The sequence below is a fragment of the Ipomoea triloba genome, chromosome 11 (genome assembly GCF_003576645.1).
Source record: "Ipomoea triloba cultivar NCNSP0323 chromosome 11, ASM357664v1".
NCBI lineage: Eukaryota > Viridiplantae > Streptophyta > Magnoliopsida > Solanales > Convolvulaceae > Ipomoea > Ipomoea triloba.
In genome coordinates this window covers 5,756,150-5,779,490 of record NC_044926.1, presented here as the reverse complement: position 1 = coordinate 5,779,490, position 23,341 = coordinate 5,756,150, and the positions used below count along the sequence as shown (strand labels likewise).

General features: G+C 36.8%; 3 protein-coding genes across 5 annotated transcripts; all 3 read right to left on the bottom strand.

The window, feature by feature from the left end:
• Positions 1-990: 990 nt before the first annotated feature.
• LOC115996211 lies at positions 991-3,600 on the bottom strand. Its single transcript, XM_031235359.1, has 4 exons — positions 2,898-3,600; positions 2,519-2,743; positions 2,030-2,121; positions 991-1,912 (listed from the first exon to the last, which is right to left on the bottom strand). The coding sequence occupies exons 1-4, from the start codon at positions 3,510-3,512 to the stop codon at positions 1,267-1,269; spliced, it is 1,578 nt and encodes a 525-aa protein (XP_031091219.1). The 5' UTR covers positions 3,513-3,600; the 3' UTR covers positions 991-1,266.
• Positions 3,601-5,252: 1,652 nt separating this feature from the next.
• On the bottom strand, positions 5,253-14,597 carry LOC115996607. Of its 3 annotated transcripts, XM_031235919.1 has the most exons (12): positions 14,391-14,597; positions 14,200-14,302; positions 13,450-13,572; positions 13,154-13,336; positions 12,971-13,070; positions 12,853-12,880; positions 11,990-12,032; positions 11,263-11,415; positions 8,408-10,631; positions 6,886-8,272; positions 6,051-6,134; positions 5,253-5,606 (listed from the first exon to the last, which is right to left on the bottom strand). In XM_031235919.1, exons 3-12 carry the CDS (start codon positions 13,506-13,508, stop codon positions 5,542-5,544), a joined length of 4,326 nt encoding a protein of 1,441 aa, XP_031091779.1. In that variant the 5' UTR covers positions 13,509-13,572; positions 14,200-14,302; positions 14,391-14,597; the 3' UTR covers positions 5,253-5,541. The 3 variants fall into 3 exon arrangements, with proteins under 3 accessions (XP_031091779.1, XP_031091780.1, XP_031091778.1); XM_031235920.1 differs by having other exon boundaries at positions 13,450-13,581; positions 14,200-14,597; XM_031235918.1 differs by having other exon boundaries at positions 14,200-14,597.
• A 4,486-nt stretch (positions 14,598-19,083) lies between these two features.
• On the bottom strand, positions 19,084-20,198 carry LOC116033976 (dormancy-associated protein homolog 4-like). Its single transcript, XM_031276535.1, has 3 exons — positions 19,681-20,198; positions 19,382-19,451; positions 19,084-19,290 (listed from the first exon to the last, which is right to left on the bottom strand). Exons 1-3 carry the CDS (start codon positions 20,003-20,005, stop codon positions 19,263-19,265), a joined length of 423 nt encoding a protein of 140 aa, XP_031132395.1. The 5' UTR covers positions 20,006-20,198; the 3' UTR covers positions 19,084-19,262.
• Between the last annotated feature and the right edge of the window lie 3,143 nt (positions 20,199-23,341).

Below are 23,341 nucleotides of genomic sequence, written 5' to 3'. Positions count from 1 at the left end.
TACCAAATATTATGTGGTCTTTTCTTTCAATTGTATTGTTTCAACATTTTTGTTTCCTTTTATATATGCTCCATTCTTTTTATACTTTTTCTGGATGACAAGAGAAACTCGCAATTACTATTCGATGGTATATATTGTGTATACACCGCCTTGTGACCCTAGTCCAGTAGGCCAATAGGTTATTTTCACTGAGAGTTAAACTTGAAATCTTGTAGTTACCAAAACAATAGTCTGACCAACTTAATTGTAATCTCCCCACACACACATTCTTTTTTATACTTTGATAATTATGTTTCTAAAACCTATATATTGATTTTAATTGCAATTAAAAATAAAATTTTTTAAAAATTTGAAATCGAAATGTTGGTAAATAATTTTGTATCTAATATATATGAACAAGGTCACTTTTAAATTAAATTTTGAATTTTGAATTGTATTTTTTTTATTTAATTCTTATGCATTATATTTAGACAACAAATTTTATTGTAAAGGGTTCAAATTTAACTATTAAACATGACTTTTTATGAAACGGTCTTGTCTCCAGCCTAAAAGCTTTGGTTTTTAATATTTGATTTGTCAAGTTGTTAAACTAGATGCCTAAGGCCATCCTCAATAGTGTGAGGTTCTTGAAAAGTTTTTGCAAGTGTGATTAAGAAAATCTCATAAAAAATCGATGAGGAAGGCCTTACAAGTGTAAAACTAGTAGTTAGTTGGTGTCTGGTGGAGCATCCATTCTTGGATTTCATGCCAATTTAGGTACAGCTTTACGGATTTCTTTTTGGCAGCCAAACTTGAACATAAATCATCAAACCAAAACTTGCTTTGCTTTACCATCTCAGCATTTTCTTTAAAACCACAACAACAATATATAATGCTTTGTTTTATAAACAAACAAAGTACAATTCCAACCATTCTTGGGTTATAGGCAGGTGTCAGGCTGCACTTACTAATTGCATAAATGAAAAATTGGAGAAACCAAAATACAAAATGTTAGAACTCCCATCAATTATTGCTGATTCTGATCAATGTTTGTTCTTTAAAGGGTACAAGTGTATATACTAAAATAAAAAATGTTTTAGGAAATGGGATTTGTATTGAAACAGCAGCAAGAAAAGTGGATGGATGTTCTTTCTGCAGATTCTGAACTCCCCATCAGAAATTAAGTCAGAAATAAATAGTTGCATTCATAAATTACTACAAGTAACCATGGAAATAATCACAATTACACTTGCCATTCTTCGAGTTTTAGCAAATTAAAGATAGGAATCACTTGTGGTGAGATCTGGTGTCAAGGGCTGATGCAGCAGAATCAACATGAACAAGCAAGCAAGCATAAACCTTCTGCTTCAGCCTCTCAACAAAGCCATGCATTTCTGAGCCCAAATTGCCTCTCATCATCACCTTGTCCAGCCATTCATTTGCCTGCTTGAGCAGTGAAAGTGTAAGGGCGATATGGTTGCCCCCCGTTATCACCTCTTCTTGGCGTCCCTTGCTCTTATTCTCCTTGTTGTTGTTGTTATTGTTATTGTTGTTCACCTGAAACCCGACATCAAGTGCTGCACCCAAGAATTTGAGGAACCAGAGGTGTGATTCATTTGACAGAGATTCCCTTAGGTCCTTGGTGGCTTTTAGGCCATCCCCTCTTGCCCATTCCTGCTTTTCTGTGACTCCTAGCTCGAGGGGAGGTTTCGAGGGCTTCAGTTTTCCTTTGCTGAGATTGGAATCTGTCTTCTTGTTGTGTTTTTCATTGTCTGTGACAGACAGTTTTGTCAGGCAGTAGTCGTCTAGTACGCGCTGCTCCTTTTTTGCTGCTATTTTTGGTTGTTCGATGAGGTCGTGGAGGGCGAAGAATTTGGTCATGGAGAGATGGGGGTTCTCTGGTGATGCAGATGAGCAGAGATCAGCAAACATACTGAACCGAAAATAATCAAAACAAATGTAAGAATAAGAAGAAGAAGAAGAAAATATTCTGATGAGTTCTGAAACTAACTTCAAAAAATTTTCACCAGAACTGATCTGATGCTTTTACCTGAGGCATTGCAGGACATTCTTTGCTGCCATGGCTTCTGCCTGAGCTTCTGCTGCTATCAGAGAAGATAACTTCTTCATTCTAAGCATTCCCTTTTGACAAAAACACAGCAAACACAAAGCATAAAAAGTATATTGTGATCCTGTTAATCCCTACATGAAAAATGGTGGCCACGGGCCAGTTTAGGACTGAACTCTGTCCTAAACAGTCCCCAAAAAAATCGGGCTTGGGCTTCACTGAGCCTAGGTCAAGCCTAACTTAGGACCGGCTGTCAGTCCAAGTCCTATAAAAAAAAAGTCCGAGACCCAACTCAAAACCAGACCAAGTCCAAGTTCAGACACGACCTAGACCTAACAAAAGACCGACTTAAGTGATTTAAGGTCGGTCTCAGTCTATGCTAGTCTAGGTCTAAGATCAGTCCCGACCTAAACTTTGACCACCTCTAATGAAAAATACTAAAATACCTTAAGATTTCGTTCATTTTTATACCTTTCCAGGTTTTACAAGATTGGGTGGTAGAGATGACCAGGAAATTGGGTCAGAAGACAGAATGTTTTGTCTGTTGTTAGACATGAAATTGACGTCAACATTTTCTTGTTTATTTGTACGTTTGGGAGTTGGAATCTTAGGAACTGTCTTGCTGCTGACACCATTGATTGTTGAATTAGAAGTGAGTACTGCGTCAGAGCGTGCAGAGGGAGTTGTTGGGCGCGCCTGAAATCCACCAAAATGTCTTATACATTTTGTTGAGCATATAATATATAAACATAAATATGCAATTCAATTACCAACTTTAAGCTTTAAATATAAATATGCAATTCAACTATAACTTTAGACTTTTAGTTGAGATGCAAAGTTAATTTCATACCTGAACTTTGATTTCTTGTTGCTTCCCTCTTAACCCTCCAACACCTTGACCTCCACCTCCATTGTTCTCATTCTCATCACTCCCTTTTGCCTTCATCTGTGCCGCCGTCAACACCCCCTGCATATACCTAGAAGCAACCCCCACCTTCTCCTCCTTGATCACTATCTTCTTCGAATTCTTCCCACTAATCTCCTTCTTCACTTCCCCTTCCCTCTCCGCGCTCTCAACCGGGCCCTCCGAGGCCTCCATCATCTGCATCAAATCCTTAGGGCTCCCAAAGAACGGGTGCCGCCCCGGAATGGGCCGAACCCCGACCAGAACCGGGACGGGCGTTCCCGCCTCCATTCTGTCCACGTAGAACAACTGCCCCAGCTGGAGCTTGTTGTTGAGGATGAGGTCGTTGTCGTGTCTGGAGAGCGTGACGTAGGTGGAATGGGACGAGTCTGAGACTTTAATGAAGAAGCCATGGTCGGGCCAGAGCTCGGCGCCTGAAATGGCGGGCACGATGCTGATGACCTGCAACAGGACGGACCGGTATTCCCCGCGGATTTTGACGCTGCTGGAATTGATGGTCTGGAGAAGCTTGATTAGCACTCCGGGCGTGAGGGATGCCATTGTTAATTAAGTTTTCTAAGGAAGGAAAAGTGTGGGGGTGAAATGAAGGCGAAGAATGGGAAGGAGTATAGTATAGGTTTGAACTGCAGGGGTAGGGTGTATGTAGCTAACTTATTCCCTTGGCTTCTAAGTCAAGTTTCTATCTTTACGTTGGACAGGTGAGAGATGAGTGGATTTGGCACTACCACTCCTCTCCTAACAAACTACTGTATGTTTTGGTAGGATGCCTGCCTAATTGCCCATTATTATCAAGTTTACACTCCAAACCTTTCTCACCCCTTCAAATTTTTATGCAAAATTTCTCAGTGTAAAAAAATCTAACTAGTTGGACGGTTTACCTTGTTACTATTCAAGAGTATGCATAACAGTAGCGGACAAAAGACTACAATGAGGTGCTAGTTTGCAATAGGTCGTTCCCATTAGAAATCGAACTTGTAACATTATAGTTATAAAATCAATAACTTGACTGGATGACTATGTTGGTTTTTTTTTTTTTCCCTAAGTGACGAAGAAAATCCACAGTCACTACCTAAAAGTGTACATTAGGTAAACCTTGCCTTATGACCCTAGTCGACAAATGATCATAAGAGGTAAATCAGCCTAGATTGATCATAGTTAACTGACTCAAATTAAGACGACTGAGATTTAAACTCATAATCTTATGGTTACGAACTTGTATTGTTTATTCGTCTTTAGCTATTTTGACCTGGGTTATCCTGTCACTCTATCAGGGGTGATTTGGTTTGCGGGGAAAGTGGAGATTGGATATGTTGTCCCCTAATCTCGCATTTGATTTGCCTTTGGATTTGATCAAAGATTAGACATCCCCATAACGCCCAAGCTTGCTAATCCCCAGCTTATCACGCCTTAGTGTGCGGGATTACGACCAAACGACCCCAATGTTACCCACGACCGTCGTCGCTCTCTCCCATAATAATTTGACTGGTTTCACAACCCTTTTCAAGAAGAGGAGATGTTGCCATTCAGCGAGGTAAGACAGCAATTTACTAGGACGAACAAATGCAATTTCCCAACTAACATCATTGCCGTTTAGAATAAAATCCTATTTGGCCACGAAACATTACATAATGACAATGAAATGTGAGTTGCACTCAACATAAGATGATTTAACAAACTAACCTACAGTTCCAACCAAATCGATTTAACTTCTTTGAAAATTCTAATGAAACAATAAATATGCTTAAAAATTCAAAGAACTTACTCTTGCGTCTCAAATTATGGTACTAACTAAAAAGAGTAGTAAACAAATTCATGGTAATACAAGAAAACTAAACCAAAATAATTGCACCGTAATCTCTAAAGTATTAACCGCTTTCTGAAATTTTTGCAGAAAAAAGTTACAAACTGTGTTTCAACTAACCCTCATTCAGCCTAATATTTATATACTAATAATCCCAATAAAACCAATTCCATTTTATGAATCCTAATCCTACATCCTGCCAACTGTACCAAATCCTTGTAGGTCAAGCATAGGGTTTGGTTTATGCATTGACATGGCCGCAATTGTAGCACAAAGGCCATTTCTTCAAACAGACAAACTACAACTAAACAGGGATATTTTTTTCCTTTTTTTTTTGGATTTTTCTTTCCTTTTTTTTCCCTTCTCTCCTTCCTCTCTTTCCTACAAGGACAGAAAAAAATCTAAAAATATAAAAACCACACTATTGAGGATGCTTTAATACTTGAAAACTTGGGTGTGAAACTGTGAATGACAGCATAGGAAAAAGAATGACTTATACCGCCAAAATTACATTGATATTCCGCCAATTGGAATTGTTTTCTCAATACAATATACAGCATAATACATACTGTCTGAAAGACACTACTAGGAGTACATAAGAAGGAAACAAGATTTCGCAAACCCATTATGATATACAAAAGAGAATAGATTGTATTCAGACAATTGTATACTCCTATCTCAACACCGGCTATCATATCTACCACCTTACACGTTATCAAGGCAATGCCGATCATTTGAACAATGAACGCTGGAACCCTTTTAGGAGAATTACCTGAGCTTCGAGTCAGTTCCCTTGTTTCGGAAGGTTGACAAGGAGAAAAAGGATCTTGGAGCTGTCGGTTGAATGTAAATGTCAGCACACGAATTTTTAAATTGCTTAGACTTAAATTTTAATATCAAACAGAGTTCTATGATACAAATAGGAAACACCAACACAGTTCAGATCCAGGAACCTAGTATTCCAGAGGTCAGGAGCAGAGTAGAAAGGAGAAGACATTTAGTGACTGTCTAAATGGTTTTGCAATTGCCAATAAAGCATACTTTTAGTGACTTAAAGTATAATTACATCCTCCATCTTTGATTAACACAGTCCTCATTTGTAGTAGTTCAACCCATCTATGTAGATTTTAAAATTTATTCTATTATTCAAGGTCCAAAATCTTTAATTCGAAGTCATGGGCAATTCACACATTCCAATGGTTCATTATGTAAAAGACCATCACCACCCAGTGTAAGCAAAGTGACATAAGAGAAAACTTGATATCATAAATGATCACCTTTTAGGGAGCTCCCAGACAAATGATCATCCCTCAGTTTGAAGTTAGCGGGAGGAGCTGGTATAGAACCATGCAAGGATTGAACTACAGAAAGAAAATATTGGATTAATAAATTGAAACTAAGATTATAGTGATATGAATAAAAAAGAAAAAGTGGAAAAGCAGATTAGGAAGGATGAGGAGAAACAAACCAAGTAAAGCAATACACCACAAACCACACCTGCTTATTGGCTGAGCAATGGTGCTCTGTTTATTATGTGAATGTCAAGGGAAAAAAAATCATAATGGAAGGAATGTACAATAGTCTGCCTGATTTTTCCCTATTTATTTTTGTAAACAAGATAATTTCCAAGACTCAATTTGTCAAGGTCTCTACATTTTGGGAATCAAAAGCAAGCTCACTGACAATATGAAAACCACATGCAAATGGAATTCTTATTGCAAAATTCCCTTAGCCAATATCTAAACAAATTTCCCTTATTTGTGGTTTGGTGGTTCCTTTTTTTTTTCTTCTTCTTTTGTTGGGGAGGGAGGATACCATAAAACTATGTATCAAATTCTTATTGCAAAATAGTCCAATGCTTATGCAATAATTTGCAGTACCATTGTACTCCACTAAACCCCCAACAATGCTGTTTCTTATTTCCAAAAATATTTCAAGCACATGAAAAATAAGAAACTCTAAACACCATATGATAAGAGCGAACAAAAAACCCTTGCCGTAGTAATGATAAGTGATAAATAGTAGAATTTTTGAATAACCAAAAGATAGCATGAAAACAGATGAAATATGTGAACCATCAGAAATTATATGTCAATACATGTCATGGCTCACCTTGTTCAGCAAAGAACTCATGTTCATTGAAGTTATCATCAGAAGGATGCCCTTGCAAAAAGCTCATCCTAGACTTCCTCAAATCGTCTGATAACCGATTGGCAGGATCACGTCCATCTTCCGTATCATCATCTCCTTCAGAAGTAGTGGCAGAAATCCAATCAACCATACTTTCTGTACCACGATTTTTCCTTCCAAATTTTAATAATCTCTTAAATCCTCGAGTCATGTCCTTGCGGGACTGATTTTGGGAAGAAGTGGCAACCAGCATGGGTTTCTGAGCAGTTCCCCATTTTTTCCTCATTCTAGCTGCATCAGCCTCTGTTTGGCTTAGAGAATGAGAATTCCAGGATGCAGGGCTTCCCAGTGGGGAGTCAACAGAGGCATCAACATCAGACATCTCATGAGAATATGAAAATGGATGATGAGCACGGGAATTCCATGACATAGGGCTTTCTCCTGGTGTATCTTGCACATGTTCACCAGAGTCTAGCCTGGAAGGTATAATAGCAGGCAATTCAGACGGCAAAGATGGGTTAAAATGTGAAAAAGTTCTCACATGACTACCATTCTCTGATTCAAAATCTGCAGACTTCCCTGATTCTTGGCTCAATCTTGATTCCCCATTGTCTAAGTTAGTGCTATGCTCAGTAATCACATTCTCAAACATTTCCTCTCTATCTTTAACCACATTCATTTTGTTGTCTGACACAAAGACTGCATCATTGTATTCTTCATCACTGTTCATTCTCTCAGACCCTAGAGAACTTATCTGCTTTGGAACACTGGCTCTAATACTAACGTCTGTACTTTTACCCCTCTTGTGGAAAGGCCTTGAGTCCACATTCTTCCTAACTTTATCAAGTACCTCTTCATTTTTAAGGGTGAAAGCATCTTCAGAATTCAAAACAGATGTCTCACTAAACTCCCCCAGATTTGCAGTGCTTTTTCTAAGTGGTTGTGATCTGGAAGATTTCTCCTCCTTTATGGGTATCTCTTCACTAGTATTTTTGCTGCGAGCATAGCTTTTAAGTTGAGAACGTGCTGTTTTACTCACGGCAGAGGAAAGCTTTGTATTCTCCTTTTTCATGTCTGAGAAGTTAGGGACGGACTGTGCAAGAGGATTTTCAGACTGAAATCTTCTCCTACCAGCATTGCTATTAGTAGCTTTGACAGCTGACCTAGAAGCGGGTGCTGCTGAGGTGCGAGGTGTGGAAGAGGATGAACCTTTAGCAAGTAGAAGCTTCTTAACCTGACTGCTTGTAGAAACACCATCCTCAAAAAATGCATCACTTGTCTCATTCGAATACCTTCCTTCTCCATACTGTTTCTGCTCAGGAAATTTGGTTTTGTCTTCATCATCATGTTGGTCAAAATCCAAATGTTGCTGTAAAAAAAAAGAGCTTCATGGTTGGTGAAACATAGTTCAACTAACAGGGAATAAAATCCCATTCGACTCCACAAAAATAAGGTTCTATAATAATAAAGCATATATAAACACTGAACGGAACTAATATTGTACCTTCTCTCTCCTCAAAATTGACCTGCTGTCATATGACTTCAGTCTCTCTGCACGCCGACGAGCAGTAGAAATAGAATCATCTTTATATGAAGATCCTGAAAACTTAGCCTTCATCTTAGCTCTAGTCTTTTCCAAGCTGTCCTGCATAGCCTTTAGCTTGGCTTCCTTCTCATCTCGCTTAGAATTCCATTCTTCCCTTAGTTTTGCATCCCTTATGTGCATATATGTCTCATAGAGTTTTCCTCGAGAACCTTCTGAAGTACTAAGCTCAGAGAAATTTTTATTTAGAACATCAGTAGACCCTTTATTGTCACCAGTTTGCATGACAGTACTATCAGATTTCACCATGCTATTTGAACTCCCATCAGCTTCAGTCAAGGTGTATTTATCTGGAAACTGGAAGGAAGCATTAACTGCTACATTACTCCTATACAATGAACTTGCTTGTTGCTGGGTTGGTATTTCAGCAGGCCTGCTTCTCCGGGCAGGATTCGAATGATCTCCAGGAGCACGCTGTTTATGTTCAGCAAAGAGCTTTTCAAGCTCATTTGCTTTTAGCTTCAACTCATCATTGAGTTCCTGATTTCCTTTGGGCTGGCGTGCCCTCTGAACTTGCTGTGCAGGGGATGTTAAAAATGAAGCAGAGCCCTCCTGAGCATCTGCTACCTTGCCAGCAGAGACAATCAGCTTGTTATCTATGCAAACTTTTGAGTTTTTATTCACATCAGCACCTACACCTTGCTTCTTAAACTTCATTACTGGGAATCCTGAATTATCAACTCTTGATCCAAGACTATCATCTATTTTTTCAGACGAATCTACCTTTTCCTTCTCAACTTTTTCAATTTCCATTAATGGCTGTGATCTGGATTGAGAATATGAAGAACCTCCTTCAACTCCCATGCCTTGAGGGGTTAAAGAAGCTCTTGATATGGAACCACTTTCCAATGGCCCAAAGTCCCCTTTAGTTTTTAGAGGAGCCTTAAATCGTGACTTAGGAACCAAATGATCGCTTGATTGAGTCTCCTCGTGATTGTGATGCACAATCTGCACAGGATGGTTGTGCGCATTATCAGCTGACCTAATATAATTAGCCTGGCTAGCAGAAGCTCCAAACTGCCCTGGCAAAGAGTTCTTTTCCTTCAATGAAGCAATTTCAGACTCATGAACTGCTCTCTTTTTAGCCTCTATAGTTTCATCACTGCCCTGACAATCCATTGAATTTCCTTGAATAGCTACATCAACTTTTATGGTTTTATCCCGAGGAAATGATCCAAATAGCCCTTTAGATTCTGTTCTATCTTTCAAACTGTTTTCTGATCTGTTTGACTTGGTCTTCTCACCAACATTATCTTTCCGGCCATCACTCTCTACAGTGCTTGAATTAGACCTCGAATTATAAAATTCAGAATCTTCCGCCTTCTTGTAAGAAGCAGTCAACTGTTTCAGTTCTTCTCTCTCATTAGCATGTTGATCATGCAACTTCAAGTCTTCATGTTCTTTCAGTCTGATGTCACTAACTCGATCTGTCACACTTTGGAGTTCCATCTTACCTGATCTTACTTGGTCCTCAGACTTGGACTTAGAAGCATAGGCAGAAGATGAGTTGCACAAAGGGCTCTCACCATCCTTCTTTTCACCACTCAAATCTATGCTCATGTCACTAGCACCACTCCACCTCCTTAAAACTGCCTTCTCCACTACAGACGGGGCAACTGAGACATCTGATGACAGTCTCCGAAGTTCCACAGATTTCCCCACAATTGGTTTCGCCCCACTCCCTGAATTCTCCTTCTGCTTGTTCTCAAACATGTTGATGCGGTCCTGCACACTTAGCCGTCTGATGTGCCGACTCGTTTTAGTTGGCTCAGGTTGATCAGAAGAAGTCTCATCATTCTTTTCTATGCTCTTCTCTTCTGGCTCAACACTAGACTCTCTGCTCTGCCGCAGACGGAAGCCAACAGAAGAGGGTTTCAGCTGTTCATTAATGGAACTACTTGACTCTTCAAGGTGATGAGAGCATTGCTGATGCATTGCATCCAGGTCTTGGCTGATTGGGCGCAACACAGTACATTGTTGCTCTGGAGTAGTTGGGTCCTCATCTAGGGACATATCTGACCCATAAGAGGATCTTACTGCATGTTCATTTGCTCCAACTGCCTTCCATTGGTTGACTAGGTCTGGCCTCTTTTTGTACAATGATATAAATTTAGAGCATGCATCACTGAAATGGGGGAAAATAGGATCTATTAGTGAAATTTTAATTCCATGAAGTAAAAAAAGATGAAAATACAAGAGAATCTGCTGTTTATGATTTTTTAAAGGTTCAATGGTTGACTGAAAAGCCCAACTGCAATGAAGATCTGCTTCTTAAAGAAACTCAAACATTTACAACAATGTAGTAGAATTATAATATTCTTCTGTTTCCATTTTTCCTCTCATATTTTCACTAAAAATTTCCCCCCATTTTATTCACTTCCTATGATTTGTTCTTCACTGAGTTTTTCTTTCATTTTAATTTATTTATATATTGTTGTAATTGGTGACAAATAATAATAGGTTGGATTGAAAATTAAGCAACAGTTTAACACCATTACAGCAGTGATGGTTTTGTTTTTGAATTGTTCTAAACTCCTCCACGACCATAACAGCACATTGTACCTTTTCTATAATCCGGAACTACCTGGTATACCATTTTTTAGGAACTCTGAGGAGTCCAGCTAAGAAAGTGCAGACACATTAGAAGACACAACCTCATAACAATGGCCTGCTGTGGGAACCACACCAAAAGAGTCTGTCGAAAGCAGCTAGCATGGGGAAGAAAGGGAAAGGGGGAAGGAGTTGTAGGTTCTTACTTTAATCGATGAGCACCAAACTGATCTGAAAACATCTGAAGTTTTGAAACTGTGTCTAGGTTGAAACCAGCAGCTGTTGCACGACAAAAAGCTGTCATTAAGTCCTGTTGAACTGCAGCAAGCCGCACATCAATGGCTCGCAATAGCTCCTTTCTGTGTGAAAAGGTAATAGAAAATGTCATGAACTGATAGAGTCACAAAAAGAACCTTCATTTAGAAATGAAAATCATGGTATTCAAAATGTGTCCTGTTTAAGTTCTTATAGGCCTACGGTAATTTCAGCTGTGGGATCACTGTCTATCTCCTGACTTGAAGGCCTAAAGAGTTAATTTTATATGCAAAAAAGGTGCAATCCTTCCAGAAAGCTGAAAACTAATTATTAAGCCTAAGAATATGAAAAAGTTATTTATAATCGTTGATGCACCCCCTAGGTTGCAATCAGTACAAATCTTTTATTAATAATAATAATAAAAGAAGTGCTAAGGATATTCATCTTTATTGCAAATTTTCACCTAACAATAAGCATATCCAGGCTACAGCTAACAGATATGAATATCAGATAGCTTAAAAACATGTGCATTATATATAAATGCACTTATGCACCTAGTGACTTGTAATACTACCTGCAACTTTGGAAGTATGCTCAATCAGTACAAAAAGGATAGCATAAGAAGCAATAAGTCAATGTGTGAAGAAGCAGCAAGAGAGAGAGAGAGTGAGGAGTTACTTTGTTGCATCAGCTGCTGCAGTGGCAGAGGACATACCACCATCTGGAATAAATTAAAGATTCAGTAACAACCCTAATGTACTAAAAGAAATTTTTAGAATTAGGTAAAGCTAAGTGCCCTTTCAGACCAAGTGAGGTGCAGCTGCAAGATTCCCATCAAGGAAAAAGGTCCAATAATGTTCCAAAACGATGGGTACACTCACAAAAACTGACATAGGACACTTCAAACTTTATTTCTGGATACATATTGCATTCTATATTTTTAAAATATTTTTCTCAACTGTAGGATATTATATGTTTTATTTATCAGTATTAGATATATTTTATTAGATATATTTAGGCTAATTATCACAAGGGGTAATTACTATTTGGATAATAACAGCTATGCTAGTCAAATTTAAATTCAAGGAGGTATAGTTAGTTATTAAAGAAAATATAGTTCTTTATTGGGATAGTATCAAGTCTTGCTCCACACTAAATCATGAATATCCTCCAGCAAAATTAACATGTGTCTAATTGGAAGACAGCCATCAAGAAGGGCACAGTTGTGAACTAAATTTTCAAATTATAAATTTATACTAAAAAACTATTCTCAAATCCCTCAGCTACTGTTTTCTTTTTGATGGGGTGTCTAAATAGAAAGACCGAACAGTTTATCCTAATTTCTCTGTTTAAATAACTCTGTTAGTAGGGCAAATGGATGAGAATGAACTAAGAACGCATCAGCGCACTCTACATAAAGTTATTTCCAAGTGTCAGATTCTAAGATTCATTACATTGAGATTTTAGACATAATTAGTACTCCATGTTGAGTAGAAGGCAAGCAATTAATTTGGACCATTGGCATTTAAGGAACAACGTACCAGAACCAGAAAGTTGATCTCCCATTCCCTGTTCAATCAAGAAAAGAAGGGTTCTCTAATTTAGTTCTAGTTGCAGTCAACACAAATCCAAATGTATAGTCATAGATGTCAAAAGCACCTGTGAATATATTTTCCGAGCTGATTCAAGCTGAGCCATCTCGGCATCGTAGGTATTAACAAGCTCTATAACCTCTGGTGTACTAACAAACCTGACAAACCTAGAATAAAAACTAGTGGTTAGATTTATCTTCATCTCTGACTCTTTCCTTGAACTCCAGAAAAGAACCTTTAGGTCCTTTACCTTTCAAGTGTTCCCTTTGTAAACCATGATTGAGCATTTCTATGCCTCCCTAAATCAAGTTTAATAGAATGAACTGCAGATGCAACTTGTTCTTCTGCAACTTTTAAATGAGTCACAAATGGCTTCACTAATCCTGATGCCAGTTTCTCAGTCCTTCCATCAGTAGTAACAAACAATTCACATCTGTCCAAATAGCATGACAAAAGAAGTATAGTATTTATACTATTAGATGCATCCAAGGAGACCAAAGAAAAAGTACATGTTCTCTTTATTATAATGGTGGCGGGGGGTCTTACCGCGTACGCTTGGGCGACAACTGGAATAATGCATAATCAAGAAATGTGTCCGGTTCCATTTTCTTCCTCCTTAAGAAGGAAAGCTCAGGACTTCCTTGGGCCTCTTTCACCTAACTCATTCACCTAATAAATCTTAAACAGCATACTGGTTAAGCAACATAGCTGCTGCATTCGGAAACTAATATGTAATCTCCAGTTGTTATTAGTTCCAAAACTTAAAAGGGTAATAACATCAAAAACTAATACCAAGCGAAAAGAAAGCAAAAATATTCACCGCAACAATATACTCATGGATGATAATACAGGAGACCAGCCCAATGACAGGCATTTATAGAACTACAGATCTCAAGTTCTCAATTATACTAGTACAGTTTCGAACAGAATGTGCATAAGTCAAAGAATTACGCTACAATCAAATTCAACTCCATGCACCCATATAATCTTCCTTCAGATCTGGCTATCAAAAATCCGACATTCAGACGCGGCATTGAATATTTGAATGTTCATCTATACTCGAACAAACAAGCACTTAAAAAGCACACATTGCCCAAAAGAAAGGAAAAGGCAAAAAGAAGAAAAGCTAGATTGCAAAATAACGAGCTCAATCCATCCAAGCTCAAACTACTACTTCAAGCAACTAATCAAACACATCATTTGCAGGAAAACACAACGCATTAGCTCCAATTCAGAAGTGGCACAGTACACAATCACATTGCCGAATGCAACACGATCGCGGAAATCGAAACTAACCTCGCGAGAATCAATGCCGAGATCTTCAATCTCCGGGCTGGATCGTCCGATTCCGGATTACATTGGAGCCGACATTTCTGGTTCCGTTAGCTATCTCTCAGTCCTGGAGGCAATGAAGACAAAATTATATCTCTGCTTTTTCCCCTTTTGTTGAGAGATTTTGGGTTTTTTCAGTTTTAAGAAAACCCTACACTCATAGCTGTCGTCAATGGTTTTCGCTTTACTATCCTCTCTCTCTCTCTCTCTCTCCCCCGCTCTATATGTATGTATACATTGAGGTGAATGGAGATAAATACAGTACATATATACAGAGAGAGAAGGGGAGAGAGAGAGAGAGAGAGAGAGATGAGTGTAGTAGGAGACTGGGAGAAAGGTGAAGCTTCAGCCTTGAGGCGAGTTTTCTTTTTCTTTTTCTTTTTTTATTTTTGGTGGCATTTTCTACGATTTTGTAATCTTAGCTGGGAGGAAAGACAAAAGAGAAAGGCTTCCACTTTCTACGCTGCGGGTAGATGTTTTCAAATGAACGAATGGTAACAGGACACGTGTCCAACATGCGGCTTTACGTTGTCACCATTTAACGTAAAATTTGTTGCCACAATAATTTCTTCTCCTCCAAAACTGACCTTAAAATTTTCAAATTCGTAATTTAGCGTATTTACCACTTCATATCATTCTACCAATAACATTGCTTACCAGTTTCTTTTCGTATATAATCACGCAAAAACCACAAAAATAATATTATCCTAACCACTTTTGTACAATTGTACATGGTTTCGAACTGGGAACGCGTAATAACTAATAGGAGTACTTTTTTATATTCAGTCAATTTGTGAATAGATCAACTTTATTATTTAACAAGTATTTGCACCCGTACACTGCACGGAATCAATTTACTATAATATTTTAAAAATATTTTGATCGATATATAATTATAAAAATTATAATATTAAATATTACATAATGCAATTAAAAAAATGATTTGGATCGATTATGTTTTGTGATGTTATTCTTGCATAAATTTGACCAAATAATTCATGCCATAAAGATGGGTGACTCGGGAAAAGTCACGTACAATTGACCGTGATTAAACACCGATTTGCTCAACATGAGTTAGTGTTTGGCCTTGACTTTTGTTGATAGTCATGGCATATGCGAGCATCAATGTGAATTGTTTACGCTGAAACTTGAAGGGCAATCTCAAAAGTAGTAAAAGACATTCGGGGATAAGAATTTTGGTTCTTTCATGTTCTCATTAACTATTCTTGCTTGGACAATGTAATCTGTCAATCTTGTGACGATGAGACGCATACTGTTGTAAAAATCAAGATGGTGGTCTATGTTATGCAATATAATATAACATGTGCACCATTAATGTTGATTAGGGAGTCCAAACAATTTCAAACTATTTAAAAATTCAGGAGTGTGTACTTTTGATATATTTTCACTGTCTTATTATGCATTACACAAACAGTCACAGCTTAAATATGTTTGTCATTCTGTAGTGTTACATATTCAGTTTCATTTTATATACAGTGCAGTTTCCTTTCAACACAACTACAATTTTTGTCGATATAACTACAGTTTCATTCGACATTATACACTCAAATATGTGAAACTGTTATTCAATTTCATTTGATATACACTGCAATTTCTTTTCAACACAACTACCATATCATTTTGATATAAATACAGTTTCATTGGACAATATACACTCAAATATGTGAAACTGTTATTCAGTTTCATTTTATATACACTGCAATTTTCTTTCAATACAACTATAATTTCATTTCGATATAATTACAGTTTCATGTGATAATATAAAAATAAATGTGAGGCAGTATCATTTGAAATAAACTGTAGTTTCATTTACGAAACTCCGTTAACATATTACGGCAACCGTTTCTTTAAGTAAATAAACAGTATTGTTTTAAACCATGGTCCACGGTATAACAACTGGCCTATACCCGCTAGTCAAGTGGGGCGGGCTTATGACTTATGAGGCTTGCTCTTTTACGGACTGTAAAAATCAAAATTCACCTCCTACGCATATAAAGGACAATTGTTATATCATGGACCCTGGTCCGAAACGACATCGTTTCGATGTTAGTGGGCGCGGATGCGAATGACTTCAGGGAATTCAGTATCTATAATACATATAATCATTATCTAGAATACACATAACGTTTGCCTAGAATACACAGAACGTTTGCCCAGAATACAGAGAATATTGACACAAAATACACATAACTCATCATTCTAAACATTCGAATGCACAAACACATCACAGCATGTGTTAATAACATGAATATACAGAATATTGACACAAAATACACAGAACTCATCCTCCTAAATATTCGAATGCACAAACACATCACAACATGTGTTATTAAAATGAATACACAGAACGGTTGCCTATAATACACATAATAATTGTCTGTAATACACAACTCATTTTGGTACGAAGTGCACAATGCATTGTGTACCGTAGATTAGGATATAAATTGCCTATAAAGGACGGGACGGGTAAAATCAAATTTGATAGCTCTACAACAACTTCGCATCAATGAAAGCTGGAAGTCCCTCGAAACCCAAATCAATCAAAGATTGAAAAAGTCATGGTTGTTCCCTTTCATATTTAAGTCTATTGTCCAATGCAATGATAAGACTTAGCATGTAGGCATTTGAGGCTGAATTTTGGGCACTTTGGATTATACTCATCCTCCCCCCACCAAGTTCATGCCCACAAGCCCATATTCACCTTTCACTTTCATTCCAATGTCATTGCTAGCTTGGTTGTGGTCACACATACCTCATCTTTCACTTTTTTTTTTAATAACGTAAGTTTCTCAACTTCGTTGAATCATATCCTGAACTCTATAAATGCATCTATATTTATAAGGAGATTTTTTTTTGAATACATATTTATAAGGAGATTAATCGAACCTAATCTAACATAATCTAGTCACTAACTCACTACCTTATTCTTTTCCGATGATTCCCTTTCTTTGCACATTACTTCAAATTACATGCGCATAACCTTCACAACATTACTACATTAGTAACCATTACAATCACAATTAATTGCATTATATTTCCGTTAGTGGCATTTCCATTTGTATATAAGTACCATTATCCCAAAGAGAGAGAGATAACACTTATTGGGCTAGTGGGCGGCTTTGGTCTTACTGGGTTATGGGTAAGACATTCCGATCTGGACTAGCCCATAACCTTCTTCAATATCCTTTGCCGGTTGTGTCGCTGTGACGCCATGACGATAATGCAATACAAAAAAGACAATGGAGTTGGAGGGGATCAAACTTTGTGTCTTTCGTATGCAAAGTAAGCGCTCTACCATTTGAGTTACATCCTCACAATATTAATAAATTCAAATGACTTATAAGATTTTTTTTAAGGTGAATTGAAAAGGTGTGTAATTAAACAATTTTCTGCAATTCAAAATCCTACCATTAAAAAGGTAACTAAAAAGTATCGAGAAATTGTTTGATTTGGTAGCTTACATGGCATAATGTCATATGACATCTCTTTTTTTTTTTTTTTTTTCAATTGTATTTCAACAATGTAATGATGCATTTTAGTAGTAACATGGCATATATATATAAGTAATAATGATGAGTTAAATGTGTTAAGCTATTTGACCTGACCAGTAGGTCAACTTAATATATTGTGTATAAGAGAGTGATGGATGGGTCGATAATTGTTACAAATGTGGGTTAATGGCTTAGCCTAGTTATTAGAATGAACAAGTCGACCCACAGGCCATAGACAATGTACAAAGTTGTTGAAATCTAGTTATACAAGGGATGGATAGAATTGTAGTTGTATTGTGTATCTATATGTTATATATTCCATATGAAACTAGTATTTAGGAATAAGGAATTGAGTCTTGGTGGCATTTGCCTGTCTACAAGAACATTGTTTCCTTGGTATAATATATTGCGGAGTATATTTTATATATTCTTTTTGGGGTGACATTTGCCATGTCTATAAGAACATTATTTCCTTAGTATAATATACTATGGAGTATATTTTACATATTCTTTTTGGGGTGACATTTTTACATATTCTTTTTGGGGTGACATTATAGAGGGGGAGAAAAAGATAAAAGAAAAAGAAGACAGATAGTGAACGGTACTGAGAATGCTTCATTTTGACTTTTGATTGGGCCCATGGCAGTGTGCTTTGTAGTTTGAATATCATCACCGCTTCTCATAGCCCTGCACAGACATGACCAAAAAGATATATTGACAAAAATTAGCATGTGACTTTTTATACAAGAAGCATGCCTCATTCACTGGATCTTAATCCTAGAAAACTATTTTTTCATAGGTTGAAAATTTTAATTTAATTTGATTTTATATGAATTATTACTATTATTATAATATCAAATATTTTATCAATCATACATTGTATATATCAAGTCATGATCATGGGAATCAGTGACAAAACAAGCTTGAGCAGCTAGACTTTCATGCACAATAATGCATTATTATATTTCATTACGAAAAGGACCAAACATAAACACACAAAAAAACAGAAACAAACACACGCTCCGGCCGGTGTCCAGCCACGCGCCGCCGGGAGCAGGTCTTCCATCTTCAAGCTAAGCAGCAAACTCCTCCGATCTACTACTTATTTATGCCACATCGATCACAACTTCCTCGTATTTATCCTACGAACTCGATCAGCTCATGATTCCTCTTCATAACCTCTACCACATCACATATACATACATACATACATAATAACTCACACATATTTACAGTGTACTTTCACACAGTACACACCCTTAATTAATCACATACTATAATATATATATATATATATATATATATATATATATATATATATATATATATATATATATTTACATGAGAAATCTTCTCAACCCGCCTTCAATCTAACGAAATCGAGAAAACACCTTTTTCCTAAGCAGGAAAAAAAAAAAGGAAAACAAAGGACACATCGATCACCTCAAGATCAGCAAAAAGTAATAAAGGGTTTCAACTGATCTCGAAATTCTTGTCTTTTTGGCCCGAAATCGTTCAGCGATCCAAAGCACTCAAAACAATCCTGCAATATAGCATTATATCAAACAAATTTTGTTCAGAAAATAACAAATTAAAACGGACAAAAAAAAAAAAAGAGAGGATAAAAATCGAACCAGTCGTAACCAGTTGGAGTTGTATTCCTCCTTGCAAATTTCTTTTGATTAATCCCACTAGGTGTACTCGCTATAATCACCCCAAAAAAAACACATATTATCATTTATTTGCTAAATAGATTTAAGGTAAGGTAAAAACTTGTTTAAGACCGTCCATCAGACATATCTTTGATTAAAGAGACCCATTAATCAAAGATTTTACAAGTCTCTCTCATACAAGAGTTACCTTAAATTTATATAATAATAATAAAATTGGAATTATTCATGCACGTAAAAGAGGGATAATAATGAAGACTGACGTGAAAATGGGGAGGTGGGAGTACTGGTGGAAGGGGTAGAGGTGGCCGGGGAAGATGGGCCGGAGCCGGGAGAATCGGCGGCGTGGCAGCCAGGGGAAACGGAGTTGTTGCGGCGGAGGATAGAAATGCTCCGAGAAACCGGGATCTGATCATCGGCGGCGGGTGTGGCGGGGCCCGAGGCGGGAGTATCACCGAAAGATACAGACAGAGGCGTCACGCCGGCGGGCCGGCCGTTGAACGTCTTGTACTTGCGCAGTTTTCCGAGCCCGAACTCCGGCGCCGGGCCGGCAACCGTTTCGTCCCAGAGCTTATCAAGAAAACCCATGACGATAATGATGGTGATTAACAACTAATTATTAAAAAAAAAAAGAGGATTATTATGAAATGAAAACTAAATTCTTTTGTAACAACCGAATTAAAGAGGTGATGATCTTGGGGAAATCAAGATTAGAGATGGATAAAACGACTGTTACAAAGAAAAAAAGGTTGTTTATTAAGGTTAAATGATTACGAGGAAAGACAAGGAAATGGTGTTTCTTATAGACAAGACGAGAGGTGGATCGGATAAGATTGCGGATTTGATAGCCTATGTGGGATTGAGTGGCTCCCCCTAATTAGGATTTACTTGGAGCCGCTTTACCATTAAATTGGAATAAGATATTTTTTTTTTCTACAAACCACTATTTCATTTATTATTATAAATTTATTACTAATAGTAAAGCTTACAGTTTTATTTTTAATTTATATTGATTGATTTTACACATATACATTCATCGAAACTATTACAAGTTAATACTCCGTAACATTTACTGTATATAATAATAATTGATTATTAAATATAACAAATAAAGTGATGCCACGTTTAAGACGAACATTGGTCTAGTTAGTTAAATAAATTTTAATTGTTTGATTCGCTTCAATTGTTTGACTTAATCAAATTGCATTTAAAGCTTTAGAAACTCAGCAACAGTTTCACCATAATGAATATTCAACTACTCTTTGGCTTAATAGTTTTGGGTCTCATCAATCAGAAATTCTGAAGTCTTGATATATTACTTAATAGTTATGAATACTAATAGCGTTACGAATACGTATGTTGGGAAACAAGTAAAGGAGAGCACTCGTAGGTTAACTGATCGGTTGATCTATCGGGTGACGATTGAGTAGTCTGAGACTATATTGAATTACAAGTAACGAACAATTACAAGTGAAGTAGATTGTAATATTGTAGATAAGAGTAGATTACAAGTAATGTGACGTTACAGAGTGATAAGATTACAAGTAGAGAGTGGTTGTTATAGTGAGATGAATCTAACTAGCAGTAGTTGAGAAGTAGTGAGTATGACGAGTGAGGGGGAGACCCTCATATGTATTATGTATAATTAAACATGTTGATCTAAGCATTCAATGCCCCGCTGCAAGTGGCTTGACATGGCACACTCTCGTTGGTTTGTTCAGACGATAATTGTCCCGCAGCTACGTGTAGGTTGACTTGTCTGCCGTTACTCCTACAAGTTCTAAATCGCCGCTATGCAAGTGCATGTTGGCCTCCATTACTTGTTGTGTAAGCCAGGCTTTCCAATTTGCATGTTGCATCGTATCGTAGGCTGATCGGTCAACCTACGGTAGGCCGGCCGGGTGACGCTTCCTCAGGGCGGTTCCAAGGTGATCCAAGAACATCTTCACCTATCATTGGGCTTGTTAATGCGAGCAATACGATAGGATACAAGTGACTTATTTCTATTGAGCTGATAGTTGTAACGGATTGCCTAATTGGTAACTCTAGACGAACCAGTAGGGTGACCTCACGAGTAGTCCTTGTGCGTATTTACCCATAAAATACTTTTAAGTCAATTTCTTATAATTTGTGACATCATTTTCTTTTATATGAATTTGAGAATTATATTCTTTTTTTCTTTTTTTAAGAATAGTTATCGGTTTAGCATTATTTTTAATTGTCATTCAATATAGAGTGAAGTCGTGAACGGCATATTATAGTTGAACGCTCTTGAAAAGTAATAGTGTTGAGAGTTAGTGAAGTCGTGAACGGCATATTATAGTTGAACGCTCTAGAAAAGTAATAGTGTTGAGAGTTCGCACACAATAGCTTATTGTTTTTCTCTAGCAACAAATTAATATGGAGTATCAAACTTCGTGGCACACTTGGTTGTTAACCTTATTGTTATGGGTTCAATAAGTCTATTAGTGGCATCACTCAGTTTGTTCCTTTTTTTTATACTCACTCTGTCCCATTTTACCTGTCCTATTTACTATTCATTGGTCAAATCAACTCTTTCTTCTTTGCTTATTTTTCTTAGTCTTTTTTTTTATTTTTAAATTTAATTTTTTGTGTTTAATAGTACTTTTAATGTAGTTTCTAAATATATAAATTTTATATATTAATGCTTAACTTAATAATATGAAAAATTGGATTAAAAATTACTTCAGTCAAGCCTCGTTAAACGAACCAGACAACCATTTTGGGACGGAGGTAGTAGTTTTTATTTGAATAAGAATTGAATTTTTAAGCTTGTAATTTAGTCGATTAACTAATTCATGACTTGTTATTTAATACAGAGTAGCAGGAATTTTATTAACTCGACAATGAATAAATATTATGAGGTAAATATGTTATAAAGAGTTCTAGTTGAATTTTATTAAAGAAATAAATCAAATTTAATTTTTAAACAAATTATATAAGCATTGTTTAACAATTAGCTAAAATGAATCTAAAAATAACAAATTATGCCAAAATAAAAATCATTTACCAAATAAGGCAATAATTAAATTGGTATCAATAATACGGGACCGTTGGGACAACCATAATTAATGACCCTGAATTGATGTATAATGTTAGCCGGCTAGCTAGCCGAGCCACGCCAACTGAGGCCGATATAAAACGGAGCCGGCTGACATGGTCGTATGTAAACAGCGTGGAGCCGTGAACAGTTGACATTTTTGTCCCGTTTTTATTTAACTGGGGCACGTAATGAGATAAGATAGAGAGTGAGGGTTAGGTCTGAGGGCCCACTGAGGCGCGCTTTTTGGGGTTTACACAACATATGTGGGACCCGCACACATCTACTTCTCACGTGACAGCTCGACAACAATATTCTAACCTTATTCGCTACCACTTTATCTCGTATTATGCACGTCATTAGCTGTTTAGCAGCAAGCTAAGTGTAGTAGGTAAAGGTAATCAACTAATCATCCCATTCAATTCCTTCACACTCTAGTCTACTGCAAAGAATGACCACTGACCAGCCCACTCAAAACTTGTAACCATAGTTTTAATCTTATTCTATGATATTTTCAACGGTTGTTTCATTGTACACGTCATTCATAGTTTAGATGTGTAATTGTACTATTATACCATATGTTTGTTTAATTTTGTTGGAAATAATTGAGTTTAAATTATATATGAGAAAAATATTTTTTTAGAATATTTCAATTCTTGCCAAACACCTTGTGCTCAGATGGCATGCATGTAGTAACTATCTCATAATAGATTAACATATACTATAATGTAATATGGTCAATTATATTTAAAAAAAAAAGAATATTTCAATTATGTAGTATGATAACATTTTTGTTACCATATACAAAATGTGTGGTCACTGGATTAAACATAGTGATAAAGACATTGATTTTTTGGGCTCAA

Bases quoted from the DNA above. Each gene is read 5' to 3' on its own strand.
- LOC115996211 (XM_031235359.1), bottom strand. From the start codon at position 3,512: ATGGCATCCCTCACGCCCGGAGTGCTAATCAAGCTTCTCCAGACCATC. The intron at 2,744-2,897 runs GTATGAAATTAA...GGTGGATTTCAG, and splicing joins AACAAGAAATCAAAGTTCAG to GCGCGCCCAACAACTCCCTC. The intron at 2,122-2,518 runs GTATAAAAATGA...TTTTGTCAAAAG, and splicing joins ATCTTGTAAAACCTGGAAAG to GGAATGCTTAGAATGAAGAA.
- LOC115996607 (XM_031235920.1), bottom strand. From the start codon at position 13,508: ATGGAACCGGACACATTTCTTGATTATGCATTATTCCAGTTGTCGCCC. The intron at 10,632-11,262 runs GTAAGAACCTAC...CCCCCATTTCAG, and splicing joins TTTGGTGCTCATCGATTAAA to TGATGCATGCTCTAAATTTA. The intron at 8,273-8,407 runs GTACAATATTAG...TTTTTTTTACAG, and splicing joins CAATTTTGAGGAGAGAGAAG to CAACATTTGGATTTTGACCA.
- LOC116033976 (XM_031276535.1), bottom strand. From the start codon at position 20,005: ATGGGTTTTCTTGATAAGCTCTGGGACGAAACGGTTGCCGGCCCGGCG. The intron at 19,452-19,680 runs GTCAGTCTTCAT...GGGTGATTATAG, and splicing joins TCCCACCTCCCCATTTTCAC to CGAGTACACCTAGTGGGATT. The intron at 19,291-19,381 runs GTTCGATTTTTA...GCTATATTGCAG, and splicing joins ACTCCAACTGGTTACGACTG to GATTGTTTTGAGTGCTTTGG.